This window comes from Oryx dammah, unplaced genomic scaffold (genome assembly GCF_014754425.2).
Source record: "Oryx dammah isolate SB20612 unplaced genomic scaffold, SCBI_Odam_1.1 HiC_scaffold_4, whole genome shotgun sequence".
Taxonomy (NCBI): Eukaryota; Metazoa; Chordata; class Mammalia; order Artiodactyla; family Bovidae; genus Oryx; species Oryx dammah.
Genome location: NW_024070188.1, coordinates 56908171 through 56934115, shown reverse-complemented (window position 1 = coordinate 56934115; position 25945 = coordinate 56908171). Strand labels below are relative to the sequence as shown.

The 25945-nt window shown below is 36.5% G+C and overlaps 1 protein-coding gene across 2 annotated transcripts in view; it reads left to right on the top strand.

Moving 5' to 3' along the window:
* Positions 1 to 1343: 1343 nt before the first annotated feature.
* MED23 (mediator complex subunit 23) overlaps positions 1344 to 25945 on the top strand; it is a 42990-nt gene continuing 18388 nt past the window's right edge. The window contains exons 1-16 of one of the 2 annotated variants that reach the window (XM_040239206.1): positions 1344 to 1620; positions 1974 to 2005; positions 2165 to 2252; positions 4519 to 4643; positions 6747 to 6858; positions 8264 to 8362; positions 9145 to 9246; positions 9681 to 9750; positions 10935 to 11047; positions 12411 to 12506; positions 13049 to 13066; positions 18280 to 18480; positions 20185 to 20328; positions 21539 to 21684; positions 22743 to 22988; positions 25139 to 25281. In XM_040239206.1, the coding sequence (XP_040095140.1) occupies positions 1573 to 1620; positions 1974 to 2005; positions 2165 to 2252; positions 4519 to 4643; positions 6747 to 6858; positions 8264 to 8362; positions 9145 to 9246; positions 9681 to 9750; positions 10935 to 11047; positions 12411 to 12506; positions 13049 to 13066; positions 18280 to 18480; positions 20185 to 20328; positions 21539 to 21684; positions 22743 to 22988; positions 25139 to 25281 (1783 nt within the window). In that variant the 5' untranslated portion in view covers positions 1344 to 1572. The remainder of the gene's footprint in view (positions 1621 to 1973; positions 2006 to 2164; positions 2253 to 4518; positions 4644 to 6746; positions 6859 to 8263; positions 8363 to 9144; positions 9247 to 9680; positions 9751 to 10934; positions 11048 to 12410; positions 12507 to 13048; positions 13067 to 18279; positions 18481 to 20184; positions 20329 to 21538; positions 21685 to 22742; positions 22989 to 25138; positions 25282 to 25945) is intronic. The other variant, XM_040239208.1, reaches the window with a different exon arrangement.

Sequence of the window (25945 nt, the reverse complement as noted above, 5' to 3'; positions counted from 1 at the left end):
TTCCTGAGATACAAAAGCATTAGCACCAAGTAGGAAGCAATTCCCACTTCAGCTGGGAAGTGGTGGCCTGCAGCCAACCTCGCCCCACGGTGCCTTCAGTTCAGTAGCTCAGTTGTGTCCAACTCTTTGAGGCCCCACGGAATGCAACACACCAGGCTTCCTTGTCCATCACCAACTCATGGAGCTTGTTCAAACTCATGTCCATTGAGTTGGTGATGCCATCCAACCATCTCATCCTCTGTCAGCCCCTTCTCCTCCTGCCTTCAATCTTTCCCAGCATCAGGGTCTTTGCTAATGAGTCAGTTCTTCCAATCAGATGGCCAAAGCACTGGAGCTTCAGCTTCAGCATCACTCCTTCCAATGAATATTCAGGACTGATTTCCTTTAGGATTGACTGATTTAATCTCCTTGCAGTCCAGAGGACTCTCAGGAGTCTTCTCCAACACCACAGTTCAAAAGCATCAGTTCTTCGGTGCTCAGCTTGCCTTATGGTCCAACTCTAACATCCATATATGATTACCAGAAAAACCATAGGTTTGACTAGATGGATCTTTGTCAGTAAAGTAATGTCTCTGCTTTTTAATATGCTGTCTAGGTTGGTCATAGCTTTTCTTCCAAGGAGTAAGCATCTTTTAATTTCATGGCTGCAATCACCATCTGCAGTCATTTTGGAGCCCAAGAAAATAAAATCTCTCACTGTTTTCATTGTTCCCCCATCTATTTGCCATGAGGTGATGGGACAATATACCACGATCTTAGTTTTCTGAATGTTGAGTTTTAAGCCAGTTTTTTCACTCTCATCTTTCACTTTCATCAAGAGACTCTTTAGTTCTTCACTTTCTGCCATGAGGGTGGTGTCATCTGTATATCTAAGGTTATAGATATTTCTCCTGGCAATCCAGCAGCTAGCCTGGCATTTCTCATGATGAACTCTGCATATAAGTTAAATAAGCAGGGTGACAATATACAGGCTTGATGTACTCCTTTCCTAGTTTGATGGGCTTCCCTGGTGGCTCAGACGGTAAAACGTCTGCCTGTAATGTGGGAGACCCGGGTTTGATCCCTGGGTCGGGAAAATCCCTCGAGAAGGAAATGGCAACCCACTCCAATATTCTTGCCTGGAAAATTCATGGATTAAGAAGCCTGGTGGGTTACAGTCCACGGAGTCGCAAAGAGTCGGACGCGACTTCGCTTTCGCTTTTCCCAATTTGGAACCAGCCCGGTTGCTTCTTGACCTGCATACAGATTTCTGAGGCGGCGGTGCCTTAGGCTGGAAGTTTCACTTGGGGGCGCTCGCATCTGGCTCCTGGATCGCGCTTCTCCACAGGCGGAACCATCTGGCTGGGTCTCTTGTTTCTGTGGGTGCCGTAGTCAGCGCACACCCAGCGCTCCAGGCTTCCGTGCGGGTTCCGGCTGATTGCGGAGGGGACAGTGCCGGCTTGGCGCCCAAGGAACAAGTTGACCCCGACGAGTTGAAGTTACCTGCAGGCGTCTCCGGCCCTCTGCCCATCCATTGCCGGAGCTCGGGCCTGACCCGTGCCGCACTCCTGGCCTCCAAGGAAGGCGAGGGTGATGGTCCAGATGGAGACGCAACTACAGAGCATTTTTGAGGAGGTGGTGGTGAGTGGAACTGCCAGGGATCCCGGGCGATAACTGGGTGAGGGGGTGGCTAGGGGCAGCGGCTCAAGAAATCTGGCCCACGCAACCTCTCCCCACCTCTTCCTTGTTGTGACATCGAGTATGTGTGCAAGGGTTGGGCGATTCTCAAACTGCTGTCAAATTCAGTTTCATTTGAAATCCACAACACCCTTTGTTACAGACCAAGCAGGTGGGTATTGTTTGTTTCTGCTCGTTGCTGATTAAGGTGATTTGCCCTATGTTGCACTATATTATTTTGCTCGGGGAGGCCCCTCTCCCTCCCTTAAAATTAAAAAAAAAAAAATCATGTTGTTTACTTTTTTTTTTTTAAACAGAAAACGGAGATTATAGAAGAGGCTTTCCCTGGGTGAGTGTATACATGGCAGATCTTTGTGTTTTTACCTGATTGTATCTTTGTAAGATTTTCTTTAGATCTGTCTTAGAGGTTTATAAGATCTACTATTCTGCTTATGTTGAATTACATTTTTAAAACTAGTGGCAAATAATTCGATTTTTGTTTTTTTAGCATGTTTATGGACACCCCTGAAGATGAAAAAACAAAACTTATTAGCTGTTTAGGGGCCTTCAGACAATTTTGGGCTGGTCTTTCTCAGGTGAGCACTGCATTTTTAATACACTCAGCTGACGATTTTTGGCCCTTTATTTTTTACACTTACTTTGATGTTACTGATAAGATTTTTCTGGAAAAGGAGAAATAAAACTGTCATCATCTTTTATTTGTCTATTCTGGCTTCCATTCGTTTCATCTTGTATTCTTCCAGTAGAGAATCTGTATTGAAAAATCAAGTTGTTGACCATAGCACAGTGTGAGTTGTTTTTATAAATCTCTCCCAAGTTAGATTATATAAAACCATATTCATCCTATTCTGATTTATTTAGTGCACTTCAGAACAACTGGGTTAGGAGTTGTAACGGATAAAAACTTCATTCATTTAATCAGCAAAGGAACTGGTCCAGCATTGATACAAAGATATTATAATAAAGATACTATAGTAAAGATAACAAAGATGCCACAGTAAGGATCCAAAGATACTTTAACAAAATTGAGGCAAGTACAGTAAAACTTAATAACAAAGAGCATTCACCAGAAGTTGCAGCCTTGTAACAGATAAAATGTTTGAACCTTAAAGAACTCATGATCCAGTTGTACATTATTACCTTCTTATGATGCCTTATAAGTAGGAAAATGAGAACTGTTTACAGTTGAGCCGCTAGTGACTAAGACTCACTACTCAGAAATGAATCGCATAGTTGCAGTGCATTTGTTCTTTTACATTTCTTTTACTTTTGATTATTTTCTAATATATTCATACGATACAAAATGCAAAGAGGTCCGAAAAGTTCCACCCAATGAGTAAGATTATCTGCCTTCTGCTTCTCTTAGCTTAGTCATTTGTTTCTTTTTCTGTGTGCAATCAGTGTTTCCAGTTTATGTTTCCTTCTGGAGTGTTAAATACATAGAATCATTGTTATAGAATGTCTGTATGCCATGTACATTATTCATTAGCACCTTGCTTTTTCCCTCTTGGGAGAAGGCAGTGGCTAAATTCTCAAACTGATATAATTTTATATCAACCTATTTAAAGTTACTTCTGTCCTCTTTCTTTCTTAGAGCAGCATTATATCCTATTATATGGGTGCACCATCCTTTGTTTAACCAGTCCCACACAATGTGATAGGTTGCTTCTTACCTTTTTCTCTTTAAATAATACTATAATGAATAGTTTTAGGCAGGGGAAACAGAATATATTATTGCTGGGTCAAAGGATAGTTCTATGTGTAGTTTTATAAAAATAATCTAATAGCTTCCATAAGGGTTTTACCAATTTATCCTCCCACTAGCAATATATCAGTGGGATATATATTCCCTCAAGCCTCACAGTAGCATGTTATTGAGCTTTTTGATCTTTACCAGTGGAAAGCATGAGAAATTTTATCTCAGTGTAGTTTTATTTTGCATTTCTGTGAGTGATATTGAGCATCTTATATCTTTCTAACATTTTAATGTTTTAATAATTGATTAAACACTGTATGATTAAGATAAAACCCTTTTCCTCAAGAATTTTGTGTTCTGATGGAGGATCCAGGAAGAAAATAAGTATTTCTAAACCAGCACTGTTTATTCAGCAATAGAAATGTGTATGAAGGACAGTGGTAGCACAGAGCAGGACATCTTGAGGATATTCTGGAAGGTAGTCTTTGATTTGGGCACCACATTTTGGTATCAGATTTAAAATTTTGCAGGTCTGGAAAATGGATATGTCATAAGTTCATAACTGATTTGGCTCTTAGGGATTAGATTCACTAAATTCTCATGAGGCTGATGTACTAATTCATAGTGGATTTTTTTCCTCCAGTGACAGGGATATTTATATCTGCAATTAAGGGCACTGCTTACAGTGCCTTTGCTAAACTTTTTTGTTGATCGTGAATAATGTTAATAAAATCATACTCTTTTTGGAGGTCCCATATAGTAAAAATGGTGGAAGTTTTAATCTATATAATTCTGTGATTTTAAGCTTAAAATAACTCAGCTACTAAATCTGAATTTTTTCAGTTCTTTTTATATTGTTTTGTTTTTTTTTTTAATTTATTTTTAATTTTTACTTTACAATTCTGTATTGGTTTTGGCATAGATTGACATGAATCCACCACAGGTGTACATGCGTTCCCAAACATGAACCCCCCTCCCCACAACATCTCTCTGGGTCATCCCCGCGCATTAATGTTTTCATCCATTAATTTATAATGAAGTATCTCACTCATAGTCTTCATATATACTCCCAGATGCTATTAGCTATTTGTTACTTATAAAATATAAGTTTAGACCTAAAATGTGATTATTTTCTAATTTTCCAGGAATCTCATGAACAGTGCATCCAGTGGATTGTTAAATTCATTCATGGCCAGCATAGTCCTAAAAGAATTTCTTTTCTTTATGACTGCTTAGCAATGGCAGTCGAGACTGGTCTCCTTCCACCCAGGTATAGTTAATGATGAATATGAACAATCTAAAATATTTTCTTTTTTTATTAATGTTTGGAAATTGGTTGAGGTGGTTGTTGTAAAAGGATGAGAATAAAGAAGGCAGTTACAGTCAACAAAAAGTGCTTCATAGTATCTCAGTTTTAATTTCGAGGATGCAGTATTCTTAAAATTGTATACTTTAGGTGCTCAAAACCAGGCAGGCTTTGCCTTTTAGCCCAGGGATTAAAATCACTCACTTTGACAAGCTTTTCTAGGTAGTGTTTGTTGTATTTGTTATAGTCACTGATTTGTTTGTTGAATTTTTTAGATTCCACATATAAGTGATGTCATATAGTATTTGTCTTTCTCTGACTTATTTCACTTAGCATAATACTGTTAATAGTCTGTTCATGTTATTGCAAATGGCAAAATTTCATTCTTTTTTTATGGATGAATAGTACACTATGGATAAGTAGTACACTGTGTGGAGAAGGCAATGGCACCCCACTCCAGTACTCTTGCCTGGAAAATCCCATGGATGGAGGAGCCTGGTAGGCTGCAGTCCATAGGGTCGCTAAGAGTCAGACACGACTGAGCGACTTCACTTTCACTTTTCACTTTCATGCATTGGAGAAGGAAATGGCAACCCACTGCAGTGTTCTTGCCTGGAGGATCCCAGGGACGGGGCAGCCTGGTGGGCTGCCATCTATGGGGTCGCACAGAGTTGGACACAACTGAAGTGACTTAGCAGTAGCAGCAGTAGCAGTACACTGTGTGTGTGTGTGTGTGTGTGTGTGTGTGTGTGTGTGTGAGTGAGAGGGACATCTTTATCCATTCATCTGTTGAGGGACACTTAGGTTGCTTTCTTATCTTGGCAATTATAAATAATGCTGCTATGACCATTGGGATGTGTGTATCTTTTCAGATTAGTGTTTTTGTATTTTTTAGTTATATACCCAGGAGTGAAATTCCTGGGTCAGTTCCAGTTAACTTTTGCTGCATGATGAATTGCCTCAATACTTCATGGCTTAAAACAGTAATAATCCTTTTATTATTAACATTCACGATTACAGTGCTTGCTTGGACAAGGAGTAGGAAGGATTTTCTCAGGTTTTGTGTTTGCGATCGGATGGTGGCTATGACTGGAGTCATGACAAAGATTTCCCCATTCATATGCCTAACTGTCACCTGAGAGACATCAGCTGGCACTATTGGCCAGAACCTACATATGCCTTCTCTGTGTGACCTTGACTTTCTCACAGTGTAGTGGAGTCTAGGAGCAAGCATTCATAAGAGGGCTAGGCAGAAGCTGTATCACCTTGCCTTGAAAGCCTTTCCATTTGCCAGTCTTGGACCTGCCCAAACTGAGGGATACATTTTTTTTTCTACCCTTTTGACACTGATACTCTTCCTCGGAGGAGCATCAATATCACATTTTAGAAGAGTATGTGGGGTCGAAAGTCTTATTACAGCCATCTTGGAAAAACAGTTTGCCACTAATTGGTTAATGATAAACATTTAACCAATAGCTTTTGGTACATTTCTTTCTAGCAAAAATATAACATAATTAATATTACTTAGTTCTACTTTGGAGGAGGCAGTGGCACCCCATTCCAGTACTCTTGCCTAGAAAATCCCATGGATGGAGGAGCCTGGTAGGCTGCAGTCCATGGGGTCACAAAGAGTTGGACACGACTGAGCGACTTCCCTTTCACTTTCATGCATTGGAGAAGGAAATGGCAACCCACTCCAGTGTTCTTGCCTGGAGAATCCCAGGGACGGGGGAGCCTGGTGGGCTGCTGTCTGTGGGGTTGCACAGAGTCGGACACGACTGACGAGACTCAGCAGCAGCAGCAGTTCTACTTTAGGACTTCTGGTGGCTCAAGATGGTAAGGAGTCTGCTTTGGGTTTAGTTCTACTTTGGGTTAAGTCTTTCATATAAGTAAAAAATATAAAATGCTTTATGTAATTTTTTGAAAGTGTGCTTGAGTAATGTACCTTTATGACAATTATTAACACTAACTGTAACAAATATAATATCCAGAGTTTGTGGACCTTGGCTCTTAGAGAACTTAGAAAAATCCTGTCTTGTAACTGGAACGGGTATTCCTTTTTTCTAGGATGGTTTGTGAATCCCTGATAAACTCTGACACACTTGAATGGGAAAGAACACAGCTTTGGGCCTTAACATTTAAACTGGTTCGGAAAATAATTGGAGGGGTGGATTACAAGGTATTGTTTTTATAAAAAGTAATTGCTGTCAGATATTAATTTTTCCGTGTATATTAATTTCACATAAGAGAAATGAAGTGGAAGCATTTATAAAATCTCTCTTTTTTTGTTGTATCTCCTGAAGGAGTTTAAAATCGCCCAGTGTTTCCCACAGCTCTCTGCTCCTCTCCCAACATTCTTAAAAGTGCACGTGACTGGTGAACTTCTATGGCAAGTAGGGAGTCACCAAGCAGACTCGGTTCTCTCATGCCAGAGATCTTATGATGTTGGGGCCCCTGTCCAGTGGAAAGGCATAGAGCAGGGAGGTGTGGAGTTGAGAAGGGATGCAGGCATCAGCTGACAAAGGGAGCAAATCCTGCTTTACCTCAGCCACTTTGGACACTGTCATTCCTTAACTGCTATCTTCAGCACTCTGCTCTTGACCAAAACCAACAGCATACACGCTCTAATTGTGTCTCATGATACAGCTCAGGAGCTCCACAGCTGCAGAAGCTTCTGCTTCATTCAAGCCACTTTGGTTATTGTCTCTTGAAAGACTTGCGGATACCTGACCCCGTGCATTATATCTGTATTTTCACTGATCTCAAATGATTTAACTGATAATTATTGGCCAGAGTCATGATTTCATACAAAATTAGTTCTAAGAAGCCTTTTCTGATTATTTTCTATTTACTTGTACTTCACTTTTCTTAGCATGTTAATATGTAGTTTTTACTTCCTTATTTGTATGGTGCTTCATAATTGTTTCTTTCATGAATATGTTCTTTTACCAGACTGATCACATAGTTTATACTATGGAATGAAATGTCTTCCCTCTGTATTAGATTCTGCTTTGAAATAAGGCATCTGGTAATAGATGAATAGATGACCAGTTAGCAGAATAGCCTTATTGGCTAAGTTTGAGGGGTTAAAATATGTGATGGATGATGAGAAAGAGGGAATGAAGTTAGAATATGTACCAAAAGGAAGGTGCAGAAAAGGTTGTCTGCCAAAAAGTTGAATATTTATTGTCCATGTTTTTCAGAGTATTTTCAAGTTCTTCCAAATATATTTTTGTCTGTTAAGCTCAAATTAAACTTTCTGGTCCCTTATAATAATAGAAACTTTTCTAATGTTATGAAGGTAAGAAAAGCTGAACGGAATGTGAAAAGTTTAATTTTTATCTGCAAGTGACTTCCTTTGTTCATTCATATGGCAAGCCATTCTTTAGAATTCTGCTTTGGAACATGACACTCCTCTTGGGTTAATGTTAGGGGTTTGAATGTTAGCTTTCATTCAGAAAAATTCAAAGTGTGACTTTGAGGGTTACATATTTTTCCAAGTATATAATCTTGAAAGCTTTAGGCGTTTTAACCAGCACCTGGGACTTTTAAAAAATTTAATCTATGACTTTTTGTTGTATCAGGGTGTTCGAGATCTCTTAAAAGTGATTTTGGAGAAAATCTTGACAATTCCCAATACAGTGAGCTCAGCTGTTGTACAGCAGCTTTTGGCAGCAAGAGAGGTAATTTAAACTTGTCTGCAGTTCATTGATCATCTCCTAAAGATGTCTAGTTTTATAATTCCATGCTTTTAAAATTTACAGTACTTTGTAAAATGTTCTATTTCTTTACTTCTACAAAAATCATATTTTAAAGGTACTATTTCACTTCCACTGTATTTCAGAAGGAAATTTTACATTTTAATTCATAGGTTTTAATTATAAAACAACAATATTGATATTATTGTATCTACAACCATTATAAGATGTCGTCCTATGGGCCACTTTAAAGATCTTTGTGCTTTGTACCTAATGTTGCAAGAATTGTTTAGTCTGTTGCCTTCCAGTTGGTTTTAGTCACTCAGTCGTTTCTAACTCTTTGTGACCCTATGGACTATAGCCTGCCAGGCTCCCCTGTCCATAGGATTCTCCAGGCAAGAATACTGGAGTGGGTTACCATTCTCTTCTCTAGGGGATCTTCCCAACCCAGGGATCGAACTTTGGTCTCCTGCATTTCAGGTGGATTCTTTACCACCTGATCCAACAGGGAAGTCTACCAATATTTAATGCATGTTCAATGTTACTTACTATCAGGAATCTACTATCAGCTGTTATTTACTATCAGCAATCATTGTATTAATCTTCATTTTTAGATATTCACATTTAAATGAATTCTTATGCTATATTTAAGCCAACTGAATCCATGAAATAATATCTCTACTTTTTAAATATCATTGTTGTTGGATTTAAAGGGCACATCTGTGGGACTATTCAAAATAATAACATAGCCCTTTTTTTCCCCCTAGGTTATAGCATATATCTTGGAAAGAAATGCTTGTTTACTACCAGCATATTTTGCAGTCACAGAGATCAGGAAACTATATCCTGAGGGAAAACTTCCACATTGGGTAAATTTGATGTTTTTTAAAATTTTTAAATAGAAATTTGTATTAAAAATTATTATATTAATCTGATTTTTTGTGTGCTTATTTTTTAATGGTCACTTGATCCTTAGATAATATGTGGGGTTTTTTTATGATGCATTTCTTTCATTTCTCTGCTGTCCTGTTGAGATAGTTTATATATATCATTTCGTAAAATATACACAGCTTCATCAAATAGCTAAGGACATGGTGGTATGACCTGGCTTAATTCAGGGATAAATGAACTGATAAGTAATTGCTTAGGAGGAAGTGAAAGAGGACTAACTTTGAGTAGTTTTATGTGCCAAGAATTATACTAAATCTTTATATATTATCTCGTTTTATGTAAATGATTCTTATATTCAGAGCATCTTGATTTTCTTTTTCTACTTACTTGTTTTCATTTTATTTTGTTTTAGTTACTTGGAAACCTGGTATCAGACTTTGTGGATACCTTCAGGCCAACAGCAAGGATAAACTCCATTTGTGGTAGGATTATAATTTAAAATATTCTAAATATTTTTTAGTGAGCTGATTTTTAGTGAGCTGACTACTGAACCAAGTTGACGGATGAAATCTTATACATGTCTTGGTGACTTGCCATTTTAGTATAACTCTAGGAGCTTTTATACTCTATAGAGTATAACTCTACTCCCCAGGAACCTGGAAGTCTCAGCAGATCTGTCTCTCTGGCTCTAGTACACCACATTGTCTGACTCCCAGCCCATTCCAGTCCACACCTTTGCTCTGTATATAATTTATTTTGTTTTCCACTTGTTTCATGTTTATTAGAGTCTCTGAATTTCCTTTTAAAAATAAGCACATGATTTACAGTTTTTACAGTTCTCAAACGTATATTCCTGAATTACTTCTAGAAATCATGGTAGCCTCAGAAGAGCCTGGGATTATAGACCCTTATTTAATCAGTGACCAAGTTTTTAGCACTTTCTGTGAGTCAGGTGCTATTCTGGGCACTGGAAATACAAAAAAGAAATGAAAAGGACACTAGACTGATAATTCTTAGGCTTTTAGCTTTCATAACTGTGAGCATATTGACATCATTTGATGAATTATGGAAAGTGGTGCAGATTTGAGAAGAGTGAGGATGAATTTAGTTTATGTTATATTGAACTTAAGGTGCCTGTAGGACATCCCCGTGACAATATTTATCAGGCATGTGGATACATGAACTGACTAATTATTCATATACTACTTCTAAGGCCTCTAGGAACATCCTGTTTAAAGTTACTTAGTTTGACCCGAGATTAAAAGTCTGTAAACTTTTTCTATAAATGGTGACATGACAGATATTTTGGCATTGTGGGCTATGCATTCTTATAGCTACTCAACTCTGCCATTAGAGAGCAAAAGGAATAGCGTTCCAGTAAAACTTAACGAGAGCAGTTGGATTTGGTTCATGGATTGTAGCTTGCTGAACTCTGTCCCTGGGCAAATGCAACATTTGTGAGTTTGGAAGTTTTGTACAAATTGGTCTTTGACCAGCTGGGCTAAAAATATTCAAAGAAAATTCCCAGACTTCTAGCTAATTAAAATATATTTTTAACCAGTGCCTGGTTCAGCATGATATTCATTAACTATTTGTAGAGTGAATGAAAGACTAGGCTTTGCTATGTTCACATTTATTTAGAAAGCATTTTTTGTAATACCTACAGGCCGTTGCAGCCTTCTACCAGTTGTAAATAATTCGGGTGCCATTTGTAATTCATGGAAATTGGACCCTGCAACTCTCCGTTTTCCTTTGAAAGGCCTTTTGCCATATGATAAGGTATGTTGTTCAATATGATGGTGCTTTTGATCCATCAGAGTCTTCATCCAAGATTATATATTGTGTAATGCTAAATTGTCTCTTCATAGACTGAAAAAGTAAATATTCAATGAAAGATAGTTTATAACCATAAACTGTGGTTTTTGTCATATGATTTTAGGATCCAAGTTTAGCCTGTTGTTTGTAATATTGCAGGTGTTTATGTTCCAGCGGTCCACTTCTGGCAAAGTACTTGGTGTTAGAAAATTGAATTTTTAAATTGATTCCTTGTTTTCACTTTTCCTTTACAAAGCAAGGACCAAACATGAATTTGCAGTGTCCCTAAAACTTGAAGAGTGAGCCTCCTTATTGGTTGCATTTTTTTCAGAAGGGGAGAGGTGGGGTAGGACAAAAATAGAGTAGAAATTTCTCAAGGAGAAAAATCCACATATATCCATAATATGAAATATGAGATATAGACATAAAGCTATGATGAAACACATATGGCAGATTTGTCTTACTATCTTGGGGTTTGGAGGGGATGACAGAGCAGGTTATAGGGAAGACCAAATAGTTTTCTGTAAATGTTTCATGTCAAAAATGATGTAGAGAGTGATTGGGAAACTTATCCCAAAGTGAAGGAGGGTAAAATAGTACAACTAAGGTGACAATTCACAGCTCTTGGGATATTAGTCAGCAAAACTTTGAAAGATGAAAAAGTGATAAACTAAATGGAATTTACAATCATATCAGTAATAAAAACAGATAAACTTATTGTGTACTTCCTATATGCCAGGCACAGTTTTAAGAACTTTACTTCATAACAACTTTTATTCTTAACTATCATCTTAATATTTCCGTTATCCAGGTGATGAAACTGAGACACAGAGTGGGGTGTTAACTTTAGCAAGCAGTATGGTCAGGATTGGAACTCAGATAATCTGATTCGGAATAATCTACACTGTAAATCCCTGTGCTGTCAAGTCATTTGTCCTCCCGAATCTGGAAATGATGTTTACATTTATACTTAGAGAAGAATGGTTAGAAACGGCCTCCTTTCCTCTTTGATTAGATTTCTGGGCAGAAAATCCTTTCCTTACAGTGATGCTTAAGACTTTCACATGACTGTGGCTGAAGCCGTTCCTAAGGTTTTCTCTATGACCATGAGCAAGTCCCTTCAACTCAGTTCCGTCATTTATCAAATGAAGGGTGGGAGCAGACTAATTGTAAACACTAAAATCCTTTGATTTTTTCCCACTAGATACTGCCTACTGTGTGAAGGTAACAAGAGCCTTTAGAGGATTTTTTTTATCCCAATTTCAAATTTTTTGAATGAACATTAACTCTGATCTTGAAGCAATGATTTTCTTTATTTTCTTTAAAGGATCTGTTTGAACCACAGACTGCTTTGTTGAGATATGTTTTGGAGCAGCCTTATTCCAGGGATATGGTCTGCAATATGCTAGGTTTAAATAAGCAGGTACTGTACTGTGCTGGAAACCTAGTAAATTCTGCATAGAATCTGCACTATTCTTTTCTCTTTTCTTTGCTATAGCTAACTGAGCAAAACAGTTAAGAACTATTTGATGATTTTTTTAAATATATGGTTTATTAAGTAATATATTGTTTATCATTTATATATTGCCTTAAGAATGTTTAAATTAAAAAGGAGATATTTTAAAAGTTGGTTTATTTTGCATTGCTTTTTTTTCTATAAGGCCAGTTTCAAGTATACCTTTTGCCAGAGAAACCTACACATGACTTAACCATAATTTTTGACTTTTTTTTTTTGTTTGGGTGTCTATTTTTATAACCCTTGGTATCTTCAGCATGGCCTCAACTGCTGGGTTTTTTTGTTTTTTCTTTTTGGTGTATGTTTTTGGTGGTTTAACATGTGGGCGGGTTTGTGCTGACTCTGGGTTCCTTGAGGCTGGCCTCATAGTCACTGTTTTGTCTTTTCTTTTTTTCTTCCTTTATTTTTGTTCTGTCCTGTCTTGTCCTGCCCATCCTCCAATGCTCTAGACCTTGAACATTGCTCAGGTATGTTCACAACCTTACTGTTGTATTGTGACTAACGATACGCTGGCCGCTTTGTAGCCACTGATTCCATTTAGAGAATACATGTATGGTCGGGGCTTGAAATTGGCAGGACCATGCTGAGACCAAGGCCACTAAAATGAATTTCTTCTTGGGATATGAGAGTTGTTTTTGGTGGATTGTTTTTGGTTTTGGTTTTTGGTGTTTGTTTGTTTTTTGTTTTTTTAAGATTCTTTTTTTTTTTTTTTTTTTAAATCAAGAGACAACACCTGGCATTTGATAAAGCCTGTCACTTTTTGATGAGTTGTTTTTCCTTCCCACTCCATTTTGCTGTTTTTCCTACTTTAGGGCTAAAGCTAGCCTGGTGGAATTTTCAGAGATGGAAAGATTTGTGGTGGCCTTTATCTTTCCAGATAATTAAAACATAAACAAACAACAACATCAATAAAAATACCTGCCTTGCTTTGCCTAAAAACAAAAACAAAAACAAAACAAAAAAAGAGAAAAAAAACCAGTTTAACAGAGATATGTTACTTTTACAAGTTGGAGTGGTAAGCGCTACATGGGGAAGTTTTTTTGGAAACGTGGAGATTGACTAAGAAATGTCACACTCTTAGGTGACCCCACACCTGCTTGACAAACACCCTTCTTTGTCAGTCTTTGCCGGAAGTGACCCCCTCCTGGAGTGAGCGCCTCTCAGTGGAAGCCCACCTGTGGCAGGAGGAACACGAAATGGCCAGACTTTATAAAACGAACTCTTATACATTCCCAAGTCTGTTCCAGGACTTTTCACCTTTGAGATTTTAAGCAAAATAGTGATTCTAATTATTTTTGTTAAAAATTTTTGAGCCCAGCATATTAAAATAGACCAGCTTTTTGATTTTAATAAGACGTTCTTGTCCAAGTTATATAAAATAGCGTTGCTGTTTGCAATACTATAGTGAAGGTTGTGCCAGTGCTTCCATTTATAAAGCCCTATTTTTAAGGACATATAGCTTGGCCATAAAACTTGCTCAGTGTTGAAACTTTGCATGCCAAACCTCACCCTAGTAGCAGTATCTCTTTTATTATTTTAAGTTTTTTCTTCTGAAAAATTTACCAAGTCTCCTTGTTTGGACAAGCCTTTGTTCATGTGAAACTGAAACTGCTTCACACCACAGTATCTGACAGTTACCTCACATAACCTGTCAATGTAACATCTTAAACACCAAGTCATTAACTCTGATGAGCTTTCACTTGAGTTAGAGGTAAGTATTCAGTTAACCTTGAAAGAATGCTTTCATGCTATGTCTTAAACCTAATTTTTGCAATGAACTTTAAGGCATACTTGACTTAGTTTTTTTTTTTTTTGCAGTTTGGTGAATAAACATACCCATGGTCATTTGAATCCCGCCCCCCAAATATCCTTAGCCATCCTTAACTTTTTGCTTTTGGAGGGCAGCTCTTCTCAAATGAGAAATTGATGAAATTTAGAGAAGGATATTTCTGATCTGATCCTTTTAATAACAAGTTTCAACCTAAAAAAAGTTTATGACTAAGACATAAATCCGTAAAAAATAAAGTTTATAATGGAAATGCTGACAGAACATTATTAGTATTGATCCCACTGTAGTGTAACCATTGTCAAAAGTTCACAATTCATCAGTAATTGTTTTGGTAGAAAACACTGTAGTGAGTGGATTTGTAAATGTAAGATATATGCCGAATTGACATATTATTTTTACCATCTAGAAAGTAGGGTGGAAAATGAGAGCACACTGTATAAGAAGCATATGATTAAAAATTAACAAGTTATCACATCTTTTATCATTACAGAAGTATATCCAGCACTATACTTTCTTATCCTTTCTCTAGCAATGCAATAATTTACTTAAAGCTTTGAAACCTTTTAAGAGCTGTCCATATTGTATTTTCCAGTAGGAATTGGGCTATGGTACTTTATCCTAAAATCGGTTGCATTCAGAAGGTCGTAAATAGCCCAGTTCTGTGACCAATAGGGTAGAGTGTTCACAGTGGAAGAATCATGTTTTGTGTGTTTGCACAACAGTTTATATTCCTTCTACTGAAAAAGAGCATTACAAAACAGATTCATTCCTCAAGCTCTTAGATGTGGTGGTGTATGAACTCTGACTGTGCTAAGATAAAGTACTGGACTGATCATTCAGTTTATCCTTAAAAGGCACCATTGAAAGTGGTATTAACTGGCAGGGGACTCCAGTTCTGGTTGGTAGAGAATATGATAAATGAAATACAAAGGGATTTTTCTTCCCAAGTTGTTCTGAATTAATACTGCTTTAAAATTAATTTCTATCACTGAAATAATGGTTTTTAAATTAACCAATGCCTACCTAAGTGCACGGGCTTCCAAAGAACCCACCTGCCAGTGCAGAAGACAAGAAACACAGGTTCGATCCTTGGGTTGGGAAGATTCTCTGGAAGAGGGCATGGCAACCCACTACAATATTCTTGAGTAGAGAATCCCATGGACAGAGGAGCCTCGTGGGCTACAGTCCATGGGGTCTCAAAGAGTTGGACACAACTGAAGCAACTTAAAATGCACACACCTAATTATAATATGTTAAGATTGTACCACATAAGCAGTACCAAAACCATTACATGGAAATATCAGGGGCCACTTAATATGGGATATGGTTACTGAGACTGAAGGCATTATCATTTGCCATTTTAAATAGTGGTGGGAAAAAAATCAAGGGCATGGGTGGGGATTAATATTCATGTTTCAATTAATGCCTTGTGCCTGATTTTCAGATTGAAAATCTAAAATAAGTTTCCAATACAGTTTGACCATTATGCAGAAATTAAAATGCTAAATTTTGATTCTTACTGCTAAAAAGAGGCTTTAACTAAACATTCATATATGTATGATGTAAGCTAATTCAACTTATATACCTACATCTTGAAGACTTAAATTTATGAAAGCTTTCAGCAGCTTGTGAATAGTCATAGACATAGCATCCATTGGCTACCAGTCTAGTGATTGATAATTAAAGTCATTAAACTGATTTACAGATTTGTTCCACTTTATAAAATAATTTATGTGGTAGAGAGTCTTTTAATGAACTTATCTTTTAGCAGTTGAAAACTAAAACAAAATGTACTCTAAAGTAGTTAGCAGCACAGCTCATTTTATAATCCATACTTCTCTCTCTCTCTCTCTTTTTTTGGTATTATTAAAATTGGCAAGTAAAAGAGGAACATAAGTTTAAGCTATTCCTAAGCTTGGTTTGAGAACTATCCTTAGATTTAACCAAAAACACCTGGGAAATACAGAGTTAATTTTGACAGATATTCTTCTACCCTCAGACTAAGTAGCTACATTTGATGCCCTAGATATACCTGACTGATTTAACTATTAACAGAAAATTTGGGGGTAGTCTTGAGTCTTAATACATATTGAATGATTTGTCAGCTTTGACTGTAAATTTCCTAGTTTCCTACTTTGCCAAAATCTTAGTATTTTTGGTTTTCCTCTGAATCATGAACTCTTTGACCATAAATCACTACACTTCTAAAAATACATAGTTAAAACTCAGTTCTTTAAAACAAATAGCTAGTACTAACATGGAAAACTCAAAAAAATGACCCAGGTGCTGAAAACCAACTTTGTTTAGTTTATTCTTTTTTCCTGAAGCAGATTGATGGAAGACTGTCATGGGTGGAGGAATAGATGACAAATTGGTTAGTTTCCAAACTAGAGCCAAATTCCCATCACTAACGAAAAATTCCTACTGGAAATCCTGGCTTTACTTCTTTTCACAAATTTTTCTGACTCTTGTATACTTTGAATGATCTCACTCTAAATTTGTGTTGTCTGACACATTTCTTAGGTTGTTGGTGGTTGGCAGAACTAGTGAATTTCAAGCCCTGTACACAGTAGTTTTGCATGCTGATTTAAGAAATAGTTCGTAGTGTTGTCTGTTGCACTTTGCTCTGCTTCATAATGATAATTACATTTGGAGGAAAAGTACTGTAGTCCCAACTGGTGGTGTTAATATTGCTCTTCGTAAAACTGTAATGTGGTTGAACTGTGATCATGGCATTGTGTTTTTGGAAAAATTATGAAACAACCATTGATGCTTACTGTTTTGGATAGATGTTTGTTTTCTTTGCATGCTTTAAGGAAGTGCAGCTATATCGGAGCTTTACAAGTTTGGAGCTGGCAGAAAGCATGCAAAAGAGGGGATGCTATTCATTATGTTTTGTTTTTTTCCAAATTCGTCCCCATTTTGCATTTTTCCCCTAAATTTAAAGAAATCATATCCCTTTTTCATGGCAAAAGACTAAAGTTTATAGGGAACACATCTATATTAGTATTGTATTCATTAGTAAGGCTTCCAACTGCCTGGCTATTAAGTCATATAACATATTTTATTAAAATATGAAAATGGCTTAAAATATGGCTCAACATTTCTTTTGATAAAAGCTTTTGAATCACTTTAAAAAGCATAAACCTTTTTGCCTCTAGAAAGGGAAGTTGCATTTTCATTTTTAGTGTTTAAACTCAATTCTTTTTCTTGTTTTAGATTTTAAAATAGTCTAATTTAAAATTAAAGCTGCATAATGTTTGACTTCTAAGAGGGAAGAACATACTTTAACTTTGAGGTCTCTTTTTTTTTTTATAATGGAGGAAGTTTCCATTTCAGTATCAAATAAGTACCACACATTGAAAAACAGACATTGAATATTTAGATATACCTCTGTATATAAAGCTAGTGTAAACCAGTGTGACTACTTTTAAGTAAATAGATCACACACTGCTTTGTTCGCTCTCTTGTCATAATATGTGATTCCTGGAAATCCAGGGTTTTCATATTTTGAATTAGATTGCAAAATTAATACTGTTATCACCATTTCATATATCTTTAAAATGATCTTTGTTCAAGAAATAAATAACAGAATTTTCTACTGTGTAGTTCCCTCTGTCATTCTGGAACAATGATGTCTGGAGTAAAAGTCAAAAGTTAATGGGAAGCCTGTTTTAGGTGAGACCTGAAAACTAATTTTTTATGAAACTCATCCTCTGTGATATTATAACATGATGCAGCTTTAATGGACTAAACCTAGCCTTAACTTTCTAAGTTCAACTTCATTCCATGCTTCTTGGCCTCTTTGTTACAATGAATACCCATTAACTGGTAACTTCTGAAACTAACTGGGAGGCTTTTGGAATACTGTATTTAATCTCTGCCCTACAGCACAAGCAGCGCTGCCCTGTGCTGGAGGACCAGTTGGTGGATCTGGTGGTTTATGCCATGGAGCGATCTGAGACCGAGGAGAAGTTTGATGATGGGGGAACAAGCCAACTCCTCTGGCAGCATCTCTCGAGTCAGCTCATTTTCTTTGTGCTTTTCCAGTTTGCAAGTTTCCCACATATGGTCCTTTCTCTTCATCAGAAGGTAAGTACACACGCTTTTTCAGAGCCACTTCACCTGTTGATTAGTACAGTTTAGACGGGTGTATCTAGTGAACAGAAGTGCCGAACTCTGATTTCTCTTTTGTTCAGTGCTCTTATGGTTTCTTCACTTTTCACTTTCTTGTCACTGTAAAAACTTGATTCAGTTATTTATTGCACATATTCACAGTGCCAGGACCAGGAGATACAAAATGAAAAGGCACTAATATAGTACCCTCAAAGAGCTCCTTACTGGTGAGAAGATGTAGGTATAAACAATTGGATTATAATAATAATGGAAGCATGTTTCCTTGCAATAGAAATGAAAGAGAAAAATCCCTGTTAAAGACACCCAAGAATGGCTTTATCAAAGGGGGCTTGAAACTGTTAGTTGAAAGACAAGTAGAAATTTGCCAAGGGGAAAAAGATAGGAACGTGTTTCCATGGCAATAAAATGATCGTGAGGCAGAAATGTGTGAAAACATGAAAGAAAACTATAGAAGGGAAAGTGTTGGTGAGATGAGGAAAGCAGGAAAGTAAGACCAGACATGGAGACCTTTATATGCCCCTGTGTTTGTTCTAAGGATTTAAATTTACTTTGGGAAGTAAATGAGGAACGGAAAGACATCATCAGATACAAGCTGGAAAAATTACTGCTAAGCATCACATATGGGAAGACAGTGATGTAGAGATGAATGAAGCCAAAATCAGAGGCTAAGAAACTAGTAAGGGAGCTGTTGCAGTGGTCTGGGTGAGAGAGGCTGAGGGCCTAAACCAGAAAAGAGGAGGAGCCAGAAACCAGGTAGGCTGGGAAGTATATTAATAGGACTTGATGGCAATAGGTGACAGAGAGAGTAACAGGAATCTAGGATCACTCACTGGTTTCTGCTTTGGCAGTGAATGAAAGAGGAGGACAGTGAATCCAAAATAGAGAATACGAGTGGAAGAGTAAGTGTGTGGGAAGGGTTGGCTTTAGGCATAAGGCTTTATCCACATGGAGTGGGAGTGGGAATAAAATAAGTGTTGTTATATCTGTAACATCTTGATAGCCTGGATTATCTTAGGGAAATTTTTCATAAGAGTTGTTAAAATCCTTTTGACCACCACGTACTTACCACCCCTATCACCACCACTGGTTTCTGTTACAATGTATAGGAAAATACCAGGAAAAGTATTTTTGATAACCAGTCCTTGAAGAGTTAAAAATAAATAAATTTAACCTTTTTGTTATAATAATAACAAACTCTGGTGTTTTTTTTTAATTTATCTATTTTTAACTGGAGGATAATTGCTTTGCAATGTTGTGTTGGTTTCTGCCATATATCAACATGAAGCAACCATAGGTGTACATATGTTCCCTCCCTTGTGAACCTCCCTCCCACCTCCCACCCCAGACTCCTTGTGTTTTGATGCAGTATTTTTAGTAATATTCCCATATTAAACTTGATTCTCGTGCACACATACTCGACTTAATTATGTCTAAAACATTTCATTTTTGATAAGCATAGCTGTTTTGGAGATCAGGGAGAAGCAATATTGACTTTAAAAGCTTTGCTGGGTGTGCCTTGAGTAGAGACAAAGTAATCAGTAAATGCCTAAGTTAGATGCTAACTTTCTAAGAACAAGATTTCTCTCTCTTTTTGTTTTTCTTTAAACTTTATATATCTGTTTCTTTGACTGTAGATGTGCATTTAAATATCTTTTACAGTTGGCAGGGCGAGGACTGATTAAAGGCAGAGATCATCTTATGTGGGTTCTCTTGCAATTCATTTCTGGAAGTATTCAGAAAAATGCGCTAGCTGATTTTCTTCCTGTCATGAAGCTCTTTGACCTTCTGTACCCAGAAAAAGAAGTAAGTTTGGCTAGTGTGATTAGAATTATGTCTAGTTTATGTTTAAGAATGTTAGTGTAATTTTGTGAAAAGAGCACTGGACTTGAAAAATGGAAACATGGTTCTTTTCCCAGTTTTTGTAATAGCTGTAATCATGGGATGGACATTCAGTCTCTCTTGACACTGGTTTATTTCTGTGTAAAATGAAGAAACTTAACTAGATTGTTTCTGAAATTTATCTTTAATCACAGTCAGATCACAGTCAAACATCTAGTATAGCAAGCTCTTTCTCTGTATTTTAAAAAGATTTACAGTTTTTTAAGAGCGTGAAACTGTGTTAATATATACACATTTAAGGACCAAATAACATCAGTATCTGTTAAATTTTTTTTTTATTGGTTGTTTGCTAATTGAGTATGTCACACTAGTAAAGTTGCTGTCATGTCTGACTCTTTGTGACTCCATGGACTGTAACCAATGAGGTTCCTTCATCCATGGAATTTTCCACCCAAGAATACTGGAGTGGGTTGCCATTTCCTTCTCCAGTGTCACACTAGTGCTTATTATATAAGGGGTTTGAAATATGGTATGTATTGATGATTGCCATTTTTTAGGAAGATTTTATTATGGAAATTTTTTTAATGCACCAAAAATGTAGAGTGAATTAAAAAAAGAAACTCTTATGTACCCATCACCAAGAAATATTCTTATTTTATCTTTCCTCCTCATCTCGTTTTTCCTAATGCTGGATAATTCTAAAGCAAATTCCAGACCTCTGTGTCATTTCACCATCAATTTACAGTATGTCTGATGCTGCTCATTTAAATTGCTTATCTCTTACATGTTGTTGAAAAGCATACATGTGACTCTTAGAAATTCTCTATTCATGTTTATCACAGTAAAATAATGATGCAGTTAATTTTTTCATATGATGTGTTTAACTTTTAAAGAATAAAAATTTAATGATTGTAAATGCTCTATGACAGTGGGAAAAGCTTGACTAAGCACCTGGGAATTTCTGTTATTTTCTTGGAAAGTAAAAGCAATCTTTTAATAGTTTCAATATTTGATAGCTGTTAGATCTTCTGATTTGTATTATTGAACAAAGGACAACTGGAGCTAAATTAATACAGGATATTTAAAAAAGAAGTATAGCAGAAATGGATTACTATAATATATATAATTAGTTCATTCTACTCTTTCTTAAAATATGCAAATTGTTCTTTTTTAGTTTATCCCAGTTCCTGACATTAACAAACCCCAGTCAACTCATGCCTTTGCCATGACCTGCATTTGGATTCACCTCAACAGAAAAGCCCAAAATGATAACTCCAAACTACAGATTCCAATACCCCACTCCCTAAAGCTTCACCATGAGTAAGTTGTTTGTAGCTTGACAGTTCATTTTTTTAACTTAATAGTGGGTTGAAGGCTAATGATAATTGTCTCAGTATTTATATGAAATATGAAAATCTTCCAACATCCACTGGAGGTAAGGATAAATATTTAATGTGTACATTATAACTAAGAGAACCTGATCAATGCCTGCAGCAGAAAGCAATTAGAAGATTAACCAATCCTGTTTATATGTATGGGGATATATATATACACATGTATTTTTTTTTTTTTTAATTTTCAGGTCTATTTTTGCTTTTATGTATTCTATCTTAGTTAAAATACTTAATTTCCAAAAATATTTCAGAATATCTTAGATTTGAGCCTGATTGAGATATCACTCACTCCCTGGGCTGCCAGGATTGACTGAACTGATCTGGCTGGCATGCTCCCTTACATCATTTCCAAAGCTGTGATTACCCAAAAGGACACACTTTTTTAGATAGGACTGGGCTTCCATCAAGGGTATTAATTCCCACCTAGACCTTCTGAAAAAGACTGTCAGATCTCTTCATAGGAGACTTTTGGGTAGTCAGATTTCACATTTCATTTGACTTTCATTGTATGATACCCCTTAACCATTTTCCTTAGTGACATCTGTAATGAAGGCATTTGAATGTACTTAAGCAAGTAGATAATAGATAAAGCCTAGTTCATGAATCTGTGACTTATTTCTTCATTATCTGAATCTTAGTGCAGTATATGTAGTACCTATTTAACAAATAACCATTCATTGTTCACTTTTAACTGCTAACATTCTTTCTGAAATGCTTCTTAAACTTTTTGTGTGTCAGCACTCATTTGGCAGAAACTATGATATCTATAGGAATAAAGATAGTATATTCGTTTAGTTGCTCGGTCACGTCCAACTCTTTATGACCCCATAGACAACAGCCCGCCAGGCTTCCCTGTCCCTTTACCATCTCCCAGAGCTTGCCCAAACTCTTGCATGAAATTAAACTTTTATTAAAAAAAAAAGCAGATTACCTTTCTGGAATTTATTTTCATTTTTTTCTATTTAATGGAACTTGCAATTTTAGGTTCCTGCAGCAGAGTCTTAGAAATAAGAGTTTACAAATGAATGACTATAAGATCGCCCTGCTATGTAATGCATACTCTACAAATTCAGAATGTTTTACGTTACCTATGGGAGCTCTGGTGGAAACTATTTATGGAAATGGAATTATGAGGATACCACTTCCTGGAACGAGCTGTTTGGCTTCAGGATCTATTACGCCCTTACCAATGAACCTCCTGGATTCATTGACAGTTCATGCCAAAATGAGGTATATTCTTTTTATTTGTTTGGTTTTATGTCAGAGAATTGATATCAGTGTAGTAAAGACTTGATTTCATGATTAGGTGTGTATATTTTATGGTCAGATATATTTTAAAAAACCTTTAGGTTTATTCTATTACAAAAATGGTATTGTTTATTATAGGAATTATAGAATATACATATAAGCCCAAAGAAAATGAAAATAATTGCTATAATCCCTCCTTGAAAAATAAGCATTGTAAAATTACATTTATATATATGTATTCTGAGTCCTTTTTCTATGTGTATATATATGAATTTATAGGGGTTTTTTTGGTTTTTTCAAAATATGCTCTTAACTACAGTACTATTTATGGCTACCTTTTTCTCATTGTCGTTCAGTTGCTAAGTTGTATCCAACTCTATTAAACACCTGTTTATTTTCATTTTTTAATTGAACATCTTTTTAGGGCTAGTGCTCTTCAGAACCATCTGTTTTAATTGCTACATAGAGGTCTTTTTTTAGGTTTATATTGCATATTGTTGGATACTGAAATTATTTGCAGTGTCCTAGTGTTATAAAAAAGGCTATGGAGATTATCTTTTTGGCTGTCTTTGCACCTATCCATAATTCCATTTTTATTAAATAATTTGCTAGAAGTAGAATTACTGTGTCCAGGGATGCAAAACCTGTAATACCTTTCTTGTATTGACTATATATAGGGGTGCTTTTAGAATTGACATTTATGGTTTCTAAAAGACAGAAAAGACCCCAAGTGCCCACAGGAGCTAAGCTGATGATGTGACTGAGTGGTGTCTGGTGCTACATGCAGGCAAGTCAGGTAACAGTGTGCCAGGAAGCTTATGTATAGAGAGGGATTGTGAATGACTGGGGTGTGTGGGGCTCAACTCACAGTACTGCCACTTGGGCTAATTTCCTTTATGTTAAACTGCATACTAATGTAGTTAGTTCTTCTAAATGTTTTTTGAAAAGGGCTAGAAATCCAGATTTTTATTTCTAGACTTTCAACCATTAAATATTGACTCAAGCTTCAAACACTGCATAGGTCAAAGAGAATGTGTGTGTGGGCCTGCGGGGCGGAGGGGGAGGGGGAGAGGAGAGCATTGGTTCTAGAAAAGCCACTCTGTTTTTCAGACGGTAAATGTTGTGCTAGAATCACACATGCACTTTACTGGCGTATGGATGGAGTTGAATATAGCCCTGTTAATACCTTATATTAATAGGTAATCCTGTTAATTAATATTTGGATTTTGCAGCTATTTGTTAAGTGGTTCTGTAACAAAAAATAATTTCTTAAATGGTTTTAGTTACATATTTGGAAAAGAAAAACAGCCTAAAACCATTCAAGCGTAGTATTTTTTTAAAAGATTTATTTTTTAATCAAAGGATAATTGCTTTACAGAATTCTGTTGTTTTCTGTCAAATATCAACATGAATCAGCCATTGGTATACACATGTCACCTCTGTCTTGAACCTCCCTCCCATTTCCCTCCCCATCCTACGCCTCTGGGTTGATACAGAGTCCCTGTTTGAATTCCCCGAGTCATACAGCAAATTCTCATTGGCTGTCTCTTTTACATATGGTGATGTAAGTTTCCATGTTACTCTCTCCATACATCTCACTCTCTCCTTCCCCTGCCCTGTGTCCATAAGTCTGTTCTCTATGTCTCTTTCTCCATTGCTACCCTGCCAATCAATTCATTGGTACCATCTTTCTACATTCCATACATATACACTACGATATTTGTCTTTCTCTTTCTGACTTACTTCACTCTGCATAATAGGTTCTAGGTTCATCCACCTCATTAGAACTGACCCAAATGTGTTCCTTTTTATGGATGAGGAATATTCCATTGTATATATGTATCACTGCTTCTTTATTCCATTCTTATGAATTGTACCCAAATTTTGCTGTTTTGTGAACAGAGAGACGCTGATGCAGGTTGAAAGCAACATGGAAACCAGAATCAGTCTCAGGTTATACAGTGCATCACTACCATATGTCCTGCATAACCTAAATGACCAAAAAAAGCTGATACATTTCAGCTAGAAGTTCACATTTATACCAAGTTCCCTATAAGTAGAATAATCCCTGTATTTATGTTAAAAATCTGGATTTTTATTTTGTTTTATTTTATGTTGTTGTTTCTCCTCAGCCTTATCCACAGCATTGCTACCAGAGTGATAAAACTTGCTCACGCAAAGTCCAGTGTGGCCTTGGCTCCAGCCCTAGTGGAAACTTACAGCCGTTTATTGGTCTATATGGAAATAGAATCTTTGGGCATCAAAGGATTTATCAGTAAGACAGGACTTTCTGGTGTTTTATAACCATTAACTTTTTTCTTCATGCAACATACACTTTTCTAGTTTCCAGGAATATAGAAGTGTGCAGAAGTCACTCTCATCGTAGAGATCACCTGCTAATGAGGAAAATGACAAAAAATGTATATAACTGAAATATAAAATAAATAAATCTTACAGAGAAAAATAGAGCAAAAAAGAGGGATAAGACCCTCACAGAGGGTCAAGGGAATGGGATACATTTTTTAAAAGTTGTGGTTAAAAAGTGGGGGTCGGGGGTGGGGCATGCAGTTGTACTAGGTGCTTGGGATGTAGTAAATAGGACAGGACAAACCTGTCTGTAATCATAAAAACCCATGATCCCATTTGGCTGGCTTGCTGGTTTGCCCCCGGACAGCAGTAAATTCCAAGTCTGACTGGCAATACGGAAGGCATGTTCCTGCATTGCATTACAATTCAGTGCAATTCAATGTAATAACAATTCAGTTGCATTACAATTCAATTCCTGCATTACAATGTCTGTTAGTTATTATGCAGTTCTAAATAATAAACACTTTCTAATATGAAAGTGTTTTTCTGATTTGCAGTAATTCTAATTTTTTACCAATGCGGTATCATTTTAACCATGATTACTCTTCTTTCCAGATAATTGAAAGTAAAAT